This window comes from Glycine soja, chromosome 4, assembly GCF_004193775.1.
Source record: "Glycine soja cultivar W05 chromosome 4, ASM419377v2, whole genome shotgun sequence".
Lineage (NCBI taxonomy): Eukaryota > Viridiplantae > Streptophyta > Magnoliopsida > Fabales > Fabaceae > Glycine > Glycine soja.
Genome location: NC_041005.1, coordinates 3,376,749 through 3,389,298, shown reverse-complemented (window position 1 = coordinate 3,389,298; position 12,550 = coordinate 3,376,749). Strand labels below are relative to the sequence as shown.

Below are 12,550 nucleotides of genomic sequence, written 5' to 3'. Positions count from 1 at the left end.
TGCAAAACAAGAGAAGATTATAAGGTTGCTAAAACATGAGCCTAGCGGATCAATAAAGAAAGAATTTATAAATATACACACCCAAATATATATATATATATATATATAGTTTAACTCCAAGAAAATTAGGAAAAGCTGGTTACAAAGAGGTTGTTTATGATTCTGATTAACTAATGGCGCTTCAGCTGATATCCAGGGGTGACATTCACTTGCATCCTTATGCTGACTTTTCAGTTTTTTCGGACCCAGTTGAAGATTTCCTTGTTAGCTAATGCTTCTGGTAATATTAAGAATCACACAAGATAAATTAAATACGTCTGTTATAAAATAAAAATAGTTAACTTACGACAAAACAATATTCAAATTTTCTAGAAAGCAAAATTTTTAAGAGGACTAAATTCTTTATTTTAGGCGTCTAAAATTCTAAATATCAAGAGAAAACTTATACTGTTGTCATTTTTAATAATAATACGAAGATAATAATGTTCATCGAATGAGATAAATAAATCTTTAATAAAAGAATATATATATATATATATATATATATATATAATAATGGCTTTACAAAAAATTACTTTGTATTCAACATAAATTTATTTAAGTTTATGAATTTTTTCTCAAAATCAACTTAATGTAGTCATTTTTATTTAATAATAAAGATTCTATTTAAAAATTTGTAAGAAAATAATATTGTTCTGTGTTATAATTAAATAGACTTAAATATAATTTTGTTCTTTATATTTTAAAAATTCGTAATTTTGTTTTCCATATTTTAAAAAATTCATAATTTTAGTTTAATATTTATTTTGTCTACTTTTTTTATTTTGTAATTAATCAAATCATATGTAGATAGTATTTTAAATGAATATGTTAAGTTTCAGATTTAATGAAATTAAAAGAAAAAAATAAATGTAAATAAAATTAAGAATTTAATTAAAATTATAAATTTTTTAAAATAAAAGAATTAAATGTTTATATTTTAAAATAAGAAGATTAAAATTATAATTTTTTTAAAGTAAAACGATAAAACTCTCAATTTTAAAATAAATGAATTAAAATTACAGATTCAATTAAAACAAAATAACTAAAATTATATTTAAATCAATTAAATATTTCTTAGAAGCATAAAAAGACGAAGGAATCCTCTGACAGTCGTGTCATACACGGTACCAGAAGCTATAAAAACCAAAGACTGTTTGACAAAAATAGCAAGTTGTCGTAAAATTCCAATAGGAAAATAAAACGGACGATGTGTCACTGTGCGGCGTTGATGCCAACTTAGGCCAAAAAAACCTTCACCAACCTCACGGATTGATGCATAAAATAAGTGCCATTTGCCAAGTTGCTATAGCTCGTAGGGCATACCAATTCGATTCTGTGCTTATACCAAACTAACAATACATATTATATTGGTTGATGACTCCAATGGACTATGTGAAACTAGGTACGAATTGAAAACTCAGACACAAATACAGGGACAAATAAATAATGAACTAGGTTTGCATTGCTGATTTGTTAGTATTATCACAATAGACTCAGCTACCTTAAATTGACCCAAATTTAGCCGTGGATGGTTTTAGTTGTGGGAACTCAGACTTGACGGATAATAGTGGGAACTCAGCTTTGTCATTAAATATAGTGATCAGAAAATTGAATTGCATTAAATCAAACCTATTAAATAAAGAATTATGAAATAAATTTATTGAATCGATCGAACATTTTCAACAAGTGAACACTCAGATAAATAATGGTTTAAACAATATTTTACATAAGAAAAAATAACACAATAAAAAATAAAAAAAAATTACCACTACCACATCTTTTTTTCCCTCACCCTTCCACGTCAAAAAGGAGAAATGCTTACATGCTTCAGGATCATGTGACAAATGAGAAAAATTAGTATGATATAGTCAAACTTTAAAATTTGGGGGAAAATATTATAACACTTAATCATTTATCATATGAAAATTAATGAAAATGATGTAGTTCATAATCACTCATAATTTATCGTAAAGAAAACTACTCTGCAGTATACATGGAGCAGCAAAAATGCAAAACTGTCTGATCCAATTTCTACCAACCAACGTGCTGACTCTCCTACGTAACATAAATTGAGTTGTGGTTGATTCGGAACCTCTCTACTAGTACTTAAATGCATCTACAATTTTTATTTGAATAATCATACACTGATGTCTTCTTATTTTTAATATCTTTTCAACACTTAGTAATAATTTTATCATATATGTATTTTTAATTTAATCACTGTATAATTAAGATATTATTTTTAATCAATTTTCTAATCTCTAAATTAAACCTCAACAAACAAACATTCCAAATCAAAAATCTTGCCAAACTCTTTTGGCTATCCCCATTCCAATGTACACATTTCTCCAAAAATCAACCTACTAAAATCTGGTTCGATAAAATTGCAAAGAAACTGAGACTTTTCCACACCCAACCTGCACTAAAAAACAACCGCTAACTAGTGAACCACACTGCATAACAAATCAACATCTGAGATAGGTCTGAATTATTGCCACGGGTGTCAACTAAACCTTTCTATTTTACCATAAATGGAATGTTATCCAAAGACCAATGGGATCGTCACTCCGAGGCATCTTATGTTCCTGTAACCTTATCCCATCCCCTACTGCATAATGATACACCAAGATCAGTTGAACCAACACACTACCCAGATTCCCTGAGGTTTTTTAAATTGGAATGTTTGTTTGCTGAAATCTGATTTGGTGAGATTAGAAAGTTGATTTTAAAAAATATATTTTGATCATACAGAAATTAAATTAAAATATATAATAAAATTATTACTAAATATTAAAATAATAAGATAACTGTAACTTGATTATTATTGGTTAAAAAACCAATAGTATCAAAATTCCAGAATTAGTGAGGGTATCATAAAAACTCTCAAATTATAATGATTGTGTAAGTTTTTTTACAAAAAGATAAATATTTTTAAAATAAATAAATATTGTTAACAAATTAGGAATAACAAGTTTAACTGGAAATTAAGAAATTAATTTTATGTTAAAATTACTAATAAATTTCCATTTTATCAGTTTATTTGTAGAAATTTAAGAGAACTTTTTTTTACTGCATGAAATTTCTAGTTTCTATTTTATATATTCTTTTGTAGTATTATATTTCTATTAATTATTGAATGAATTTTTTTAAATGAAAAACTTAATTCAAATAATTAAAAATCATTTAAAATAAATACTAATAACTAAAATAAGAGAAATAAAGACCACAAACAAAATAAAATATATGATCGAAAAGTGTGATTAAATCTAACTTTTCGTTTAATACTTTAATACATGATTTGCCAAGCCGAACTCACGGTTATTAGTTACTCGGTCAAATTTGTTTATATATAAGCGAGTAAAGGACCAGTATTTTATATTTCAACAAGTAAACAATTGATTACAAAATTATAGAGTAAAATATTTTTAAAAATGTATTTTTATTAGTTAAATCATTTAATTTGGGTGAACAAAAAATTATGTGAAAGATTAAATAAATAAATCAATCCAATTTTTGTTTTATTTCAAACACAAACTAAGCCATTCATGAACATATTCTGATGACTACTAATTTTAGTCACTGACATTATTAACTTAACACCGCGCGTGACGTTATAATTAATTAACTTGTTACATATATAAATCTCGCGTGTTTGAATGAAGTGAGAAAATAAAGATAAAAAGTTGAAATTCAAAACTTTTTATTATTTTGTTGGAGTGAAAATAAAATAAAAATGCTTAATATTTTCTTTTTTTATTTATTTCCTAGCTCCTTAAACTTTCTATAAAAAAAAAAGGGGGAATTTCGTGGGTTTCGTCTCGACGCCGCATGCATGGTACCATAAGCTTGTTACGGGATCAGTGGATCCATACCCAAAACACCAACATATATAATACTATTAAGTCGATCGGGACCTGTTTATAGTGCGTTGCTAACTAATTCATTCCGTGAACAAGATAAAGATCTCCCACCATTCAACAATGTGTCACTTAATTTCTGTAAAGTGTGATCTCAAACATTCATATACATTGTTAAAGCTAGGTTTACTGAACTGTTAAATAAGCAGAAGCTAGCAGAACCTTGATTTACACTGTGAACTTCAGTGAACATATTCTCCATTCTTTGCTAGTGCAATCATGGATAGAAATTAAATGTTCTCATTTTGTATATTCTTTTAACAGAAAAATAATGTGAAGTTAAAATTATTTTTTTAAAAACCAAACTGGCTAGTTTGACCGATGGGCCAGAAAAAAAAATGATTGCTTAATGTTACTTAATGCTTCTTAATGGCTAGTTTAAAATTATTTAAACTGGTATTTTTTAAAATATAATTATTTTTTATTTTCATCTTATTTTAATTTAAATATTTTTAAATATATGAAAATATAATTAAATATTACATATAGATATAAATTATTTTTTATTTTTATCTTGAAAGAATTTAATTTAGTTATTCATAATAATTTATAATTTTGAGTATTTTGATTGCTTATATTATATAATTTTATTATTTAAAATTTTATATAATATTAAAATATTAATTTAATTATTATCGATTCGATTATATATTTTTATCTGTATAAATTGCTGGGTTAGACCTCTTTACCGATTTGACTATAATTTAACTACAATTGAACTATCAAACAAAAAATAAATGTTTTTACCGGTTTAAATATCAGTCTATTTTAAAAAAAAATATTGATTAAAACTAATATATTTTTCCTTTTTATCAAGGTATTATTTTTTAATTGAAAGGATAGGAAATAATTAATACACACAAGGCAGCAAAGAAATTTAGTTCTTTGAAATCTTATTTTCATGATGGCCACATGGACTAAGGCTTGTGGTTAGCCCACTGACCCAATATTTTCTTATTGTATAACTTTCGACATTTATTTATATTAAATTTATTATTTTAAATTAGATATGTATGTTATGCTAAAAAAATATAAAGGTTTAATGATCAAAATATTTATGATAAACAATATTTGGTTATAAATGTATCGAGCAAAATTATAAATAACCATCATACGTAAAAAAAAAAAATCTAAATCCTTTCTTGTTATTTAAAAAATAAATCATCATTGCTTTTGCAAATGAGAAATACTATTTTATACGAAAAGGATTTTCTCAACTGATAGTTGGATGAGTGAAATTACATAAATTGTAAATTTTTTAAATCTGTCTTCGATTTCCACCCGAATCAAGAAAATAGCATCAAAACATATTTTATATCTTTTTTAATTTTTAATTAATATTTATTTAAAAAAATATTATCAATCCATGTATTTATTTGTGTGTTTCGTGCATACTAGCATCGCTCTTTGCAAATACATATACTTGATGCTTTTGGCTTCACGCTTTGTTCCATTATACTTTTTTTTATGGTATTTGTTCCATTATACTTGAACTCCCAGTAAAGTTTTTTTATATATATATTAAAGCTGAATTAAATGGTTCACTGTAACAATAATAAAAAATTTAAAGACTAATTGAGATAGAATAAAAAATTATGATGCTTATATTTAGAAAAGATACAAAGTTTAAGATGATTATTTATTCTTTTAAGAGAAAATATATCATATATTAATAATATAAAATAATTTTATTAGATCATTCCATCACAATTTATTATATATGATAAATTTATTAACTTTTATCATAATTATTTTAAAAATCATATCGACTATAATTTTTAATTAATTGATCGGATAAAATTATTTTATACTTATCAATGTATGTGTATGATCATTCATCTCTAACTTTAAAAGTTAAAACATATTTTATGAAAATATGATAGAAAAATATTAATTGTTGCAATATTAATAATTATAATTTTTTGAATGAAAAAAAATAATTAAAATAAAAAAATCTCATTAAAAATATCAATCATGTTCTCTAACAAAGATTATTCATATATTAAATAAGTGAATATTTTATACCGATAACATACCATTATAACAAAAAAAAATTAATAATATTAATATGGTCAAAATTAAAATTTTCTCTTAAAAAGGAAAAAAATTATAAAAAAAAAGAAGAAAAAGTTGAGCTATAAACTTGCCAATTTAAACCGTGATTAATTAAGTTGTCACAGAAAATTTGAATCAACGACTTAATTGATTAAACTATGCAGATCAACCCGAATGATTACGTACCAACAGCCAACTTGCACGGATTAACAAACAAACCACACTTTAAAATATTTCCATTTCAAACCTTAATAATCATCACAAGCATGATCAGGAAGGAAGGCAGAACTTGGCTCACGATTTACTGGGTCCAATTCATGCTTACGCTCTTCAATAGTCTACCGAAAATGACTATTAAATGGAGGATATAGACTGACGATGACTTGTGAGCCTTTTCAATGCTTACGCTCTTCAATAGTCCAAGCGAACCTTTTCCTAAGTTAAATGGATAGAGATTGATGATTACCACTGAAAGCACTCTGGTTTAAGTTGGACTAATAATGCTATACACTCTGCAGCTTTGTTGAAATGTTGAATACACTTGGAATTTGACTTCCACGTAGAATTGTAGAAATACCTAGCCCCTACCCAACTTGAAAGTCTAGAACGAGTTTAATTTAAGAGAAATGTTTCCTGAATGTGATAGAGACAGGAAAAAAATATTGAAAGATATTAATGCGATATTTAAAATAAGTAAATATTTATATATCATTGTTCATCTTTCCTTTATAATATGTGCACATTATATTTAAATAATTGAAAATTTGATTATAAAATGTTTTTATATAAAAATCACTGTATTTTGAGGAGCGTTTTAATTGAACGCCCTTTTCAATCCCAGTGTTAGTTTCAAATAAATTTGTTAAAATATATCCAATGAAGGACCAAAATTATTCATATGATTAACTTTATTGTTTTAAAATTTGTAGTCAATTATTAACAAGTTTTTTAAAAAAATGTGGAGAGGAATACATGTCTTAAGAGGTCTGAAATAAATTGGGCTGAAGAAACATGCATCCTTACATATCTTGTTCACAATTCTAATAAATTTGACTGACAAACACATGAATCAAAGGAGAAGTAAACTCTAGATATGTGGACGGTTTCAAAGCTTCACATTGATTAATTTAGAATTGTGGTTTGCCTTTTTTCTTGTTAAAGGCCAGGTTCTATATACCAGAATATGTCATTGCACATTATGATGACATCTTTTCATGAGATTGCTTTAACATTTGGTGTTTTGGCTCATATAGAATTATTTTTTGATGTAGTTTGTGTATTTCATTCATCATTGAACACTAAGTGTTCACTGTTCTCGTGTTATTTTTTTACTCGTATCTTCATAAATCATTTATACATTTGCATGAGTACAATAAGAATAAATTTTGACATTTAATCTTTCGCAAAAAAGGTTTTTTCAACTTTAAAACTCTATATAGATAATTGGATATCATTTGGTGCCGAAGATGTCATCTGGACCGAACAATCTCAATGTAACGTGTAAAATAGTATCTATGTAATGAATTTTTTTATAAGTGATTGGTATTTAATTTGAATGATCAATGTCCTATGGTCAATAATCGAATATCTGGGATCTAGCTGCTAAAAATAATCAATTGAGTAATCAATTATCTAAGGCATAGTACCTGAAAGTAATTTATTATCATTGTTGGTTCATTGATTATTTTGTCAATTTTACCATTTCGAAATCCAATTGATTCTTTATATAAAGAACCCATTCTTCATTGTTTTAAGTGCGTGTGTTTTATTAGTGTTTAAAAAGTGAGATGTTCAAATTTCATCATTATTATTGTTTGTTTATCAAAATTCATACCTACAAGCTCTAATTAACTCTTTGTTTTTTAAATTTTGCATTTGTTATTTTAATTATAAATACTCAAATTTAACTATTCTATACTTTATAACGCAAAATATTTACTTATTATAGCTTAAGTATTGCTTTTATAATCATTACTGCTTTTGAAATATTAAAACATAAACATGTACACAATATTTTAAAACTATGCCTCAATTGAGAGTTGTTTTTTAACTTCTCCACACAATAAAAATATCAAATATTAATAATGGGCATTTACAATTTAGCTAGTAAAAACAGAATAAAATGAACCCACACCGCACATGTCACTTTCAGACAAAATAATTAAACCACAACCCCAAATAGGAAATTTCTAGAAGCAGTCAGCATTTTTGTTTAGACATCCAGCAAAACAGTGAAAGGGTGAAAATGCCTTTCGTATTTTCATGGATCCGTATGTTTATATGTATGTGGTTCATAGGATTTTTTTTATTTTTTTTTCAAAAATATAATTTACGATTTAATTTAAAATTATTGGTCCAAGTAGGGATCAAACTTGTACCTCCTATATTATTAATAAAATACTCAAACCAACTGAACTAATACACACATTATGTTATAAATAAATAATGTCGTTATATATAACACTAAAATTTCTAATTTATATTTAATTACATGTAAATTTACATATTAAATTTTGTGATCATTATTTTTTTATCTAATAATTAATTTGTTTACATATATAAATTATAAATAAAAATCATAGGTTTAATAAGTATTTACATATGTAAAAAAATATTAAATCTATTTAATTATCAATTGCTATAAAAAAAACATCTAAATACATCATTCAATTAAATATCATGTTTATTTAATTTTTAATCATTATAATAAACATCTAAGTACATCATTCAATTAAATATCAAATTTGTTTAATTATCAAATTTTGTAAATAAAGTAAATGAATACAAAATTTCTTAAAAAATAATTTTTAAATTTTTTTACTATCATGATAGTATATTAACTGGGTTGTTAAGGCCCTACTTTTGTGGGGTTCCATAAATTTTGTAAACAATTTTTAAAAAATGAGTAATTAAGAGTTGATACTAAATTAAGGATATTTTTGTAAAAATGTATTACTTTATTTTCAAACAATATATATTTTAGAATTTTAGGTGTCTTTCAAGTGTAATTTACACAATTAGTAGTTGATTATTAAATTAAATGGGTATTGTTTTTTTTAAAAAAAAAAAAACTAAATTTTAATACTTGATTTTGCATTGTAAAGTACAAGGTTACTAAATTTTAAACATATTTGAAAAATATTTTATATATTGAAAAACTCATTATATAATTTTTGTGTCTATTATATATAGCGACACTATTTGTTTATAACATAATGTGTCTATTAGCTCAGTTGGTTTGAGTGTTCTGTTAATAATGTAGGAGGTGTAAGTTTTATCCTTGCTTAGACCATTAATTTTAAATTAAATCGTAAATTATATTTTTGAAAAAAAAAATCAGCAATCCATATGAGTGTATGAATGATCAGCGATCCATGAAAAAGTAAAAGGCATTTTCGCCCTTTCACTATTTTGCTGGGTGTCCCAGCAAAAATACTAGGTGTCCCTAGCAATTCCCCCATATATAATGCAATGGGCAAAGAGCCCAACGAAATAATGAAAGAAGAAGAAGAAGAAAAAAAAAAAAGGTGGCTGGATCTGGAGTACACATCTTGGACAGCTTCCATGACCCAAGCATCCCAACATAACATTCACAAAACCAATTACACTAAAATAAAGTAATGACTAATGACAATATAAAAAAATTAACAAGAAATAAAAAGCAGACTGGGTTCGAACATGGACCCAATCCAAAGGGAAAGACCCCAATTTCTCAACCCAGATCCAGTAATAACAAAAGAAAATAATAAAAGCATGATTGCAAATTTTGTTTCCAATTCTTTTAAGATTTTTCAAATTTTATCACCCAACTTATAAAATTTCGTGTAGCCTAAAGACTTCATTTGAAACCTAACACGAGCTAAGGAGAGCAAATCTGCAAAATGGGATGGAGGAGTTCACAGTCCATTTAGGTCGAATGAGAGAGGGGAGCCACAAGCTTAGGGAGAAGACAGTGAGCGTGCAGGTTGCAAGAGGGAGAAAAATGAAGAAAAAAAAAACTTTATAAAATTGAAGTCAAGCTGGGCCAACGTGATTTAGAGGAACAAATAAGAAGCCATTTCAATTATACCACATAGGAAATGAAGGAAAAGGAAATGATAAAATAGAGGCAAAACTTTTGAGCCCAAAATGGTCCAACTGAGTAAAAAAAATAGCTTGAAGTTCAATAGAGTAAAAACAAAAATGAAACTTTAAATTAATATTGACCCAATAAAGAAACAAGTGTAAGAAGAAATAAAATATTATTAGGGCAAAATATTGACTCAGTGTGTTTTTTTTTTTTTTTTGTGGAACTCAATGTGATTTGATTATATGCTGAAAAGGAAAGAATAAAATAAAAAATTCAAATAAAAATAATAAAGGCAAATAAAATTTGGTTATATATATTATCTAACAATTGAAAAAGTAATTATATTTTTTGGTCAAATTTTAATTAAACTTAGCTTATTAAATATGATAATTCATTTATTACAATCTCAACCACATTTATCAATTAATTTTATAAATGCGTTTATCCATGTCCAAAAACATTGATCTTGGGTACTGTTTGGTCTAACGTTTTTTTATCCTTTTCTCCTTTTAAGAAGTTATGACAAACACTATTCTATAAAAACTCTTAAAATAAAAAGAAACATATTTTTAATGAAAGAAAAAAAAACTTAAAATTAAGCTCTCTTAAGTAATTTATCACGGCTTTTCATTGGTTCAGGAACAAGGTACGTCTTCTGTTCAGTGTTTTGTTTTGTTTTCCGTTACTTTTGGAAAATTTAGATAAAAAAATGATATATATATACTTGTTAATCAATTGGATTTTCTTCGCTAATTCCTAATTTTCTGCTGACAATAGACTCTTTGGTCGTTTGTTACCCTTGCAAAGTCATGGCCACGAACACAAAATCATCACTTTTTATCATTTCCGTTGTCTATATTCCCCACGAACAACCTGAACTTCACCATTCCTCAGTTTTAGCCTTTTAGGTTCCTTTATTGTGTGTACTATTTTTTTTAATGAATAATTTTGTACTATATATTTATCATTTCTTGACTGCATATATTTATCATTTTTAAATCTAATGTATCTGAAATAAATAAATAAAGTTCCCTGTATAACCCCTCTATCACAAAATGATTTTTTCTTTTTTTATCTCCATGATTTTTTAATCTCCCTCATTTTCATCGGTACAGATAAAAAATAATTATCATTTAAAAAAAGGATAATTAACCTAACAAAAAATAAAAAGATAGAATCACTATTTCTCTGCGATTTCACCTAATCATTTTTCCATGACCTAATATGAATATAATTTTCCGCTCTTGAATTCATTATTCAACCCTACCAATTCCCATCCTCTCCAACACCGAGATCCTAATGGCATCGGTTTGCATACACACACCATTACGTTCCAGTACAGACATGTAATTTCTCACTTCCACTCGTATCATCTCTTGCATCACCTTCATAAACTCTTGGCTGAACAACTGCTTTTGGGAACCAAGCATCGGTATCTCCTGGACCGGGCCGCAACTGGGCCCCTGATTCGGCCCAGGCCCATTATTAGCCCCATCGCACGAATCGAATCCCGGTAGAGACAAACTCAATAACGTGGCAGGATCAGTTACTGAAGAAGACGCGGTTTCCGCAAGGTGGTTAGAGGGAGCAACCGTCACGCTCACGCTTCTTGCAAGAATAATGGGTAAACCCGAATCGCTCAAATCGGATCCGGATTGACTACCCGAAACGGTGGCGGATCTCTTCAGAGGCCGAGGCTCGGAGAGAGGCTCGGAGCACTTCCTCTTGAGGGTGGAATTCCAATGGTTCTTGATGGCGTTGTCGGTGCGGCCATTGAGGAAGCGCGCGATGGTGGCCCACTTGTTCCCGAACCTGGCGTGAGCCTTCAGGATCGCCTCGTCTTCCTCCGCCGTGAAAGGCCGGCGCTCCACCTCCGGAGACAGCTGGTTGCACCACCGCAAGCGGCACGATTTCCCAGACCGACCCGGAATGGATTTGCTTATAACGGACCAGTTCCTAGGGCCGTAAGTCTGAACCAACCTCCGTAACGCTTCGTCCTCTTCAGGACTCCATGGCCCTTTTATCCGATCCATGTCCTTTGCCGAAGCCATGGAATTAATAAATAAGTTACTGGAGGGAAGAGAATATATATATATATATAGAGAGAGAGAGAGAGAGAGAGAGGGTGGGTAAGAAAGTGATAAGGATGAGTTGTGGAGGTAACCGGTTAGAGCGGTTAGGAGCGGTGTGTTGATCCTGACGAGGTAGTTACTAGCTTACAGCAATCAAAAGTGACACCTGTGGAATGAGAATCCCATGTTTTTACACGTATGTGTACATTATGGCTGCGGTTGAGTTCCCCAATCCACTACGTACGGTTTGTGCCAGTTGCCAACCCTAATTTGTGATGCGTGTTTGGAATCAAATCCTATCACGAAATGTGCCACCAATAGCTAATTTAAATATCACTTCTTTGACTGCGACGATTCCTCAATCCCATTACGAAACAATACGGAATTTAAAGATT

At 28.0% G+C, this 12,550-nt stretch overlaps 1 protein-coding gene across 1 annotated transcript; it reads right to left on the bottom strand.

Moving 5' to 3' along the window:
* Positions 1–11,129: 11,129 nt before the first annotated feature.
* LOC114408737 (transcription factor MYB44-like) lies at positions 11,130–12,430 on the bottom strand. Its single transcript, XM_028371890.1, has one exon. The coding sequence runs from the start codon at positions 12,132–12,134 to the stop codon at positions 11,337–11,339; it is 798 nt and encodes a 265-aa protein (XP_028227691.1). The 5' UTR covers positions 12,135–12,430; the 3' UTR covers positions 11,130–11,336.
* Between the last annotated feature and the right edge of the window lie 120 nt (positions 12,431–12,550).

What these genes read in the sequence shown, in the direction of transcription:
- LOC114408737 (XM_028371890.1), bottom strand. Translation starts at nt 12,134, where the DNA reads ATGGCTTCGGCAAAGGACATGGATCGGATAAAAGGGCCATGGAGTCCT.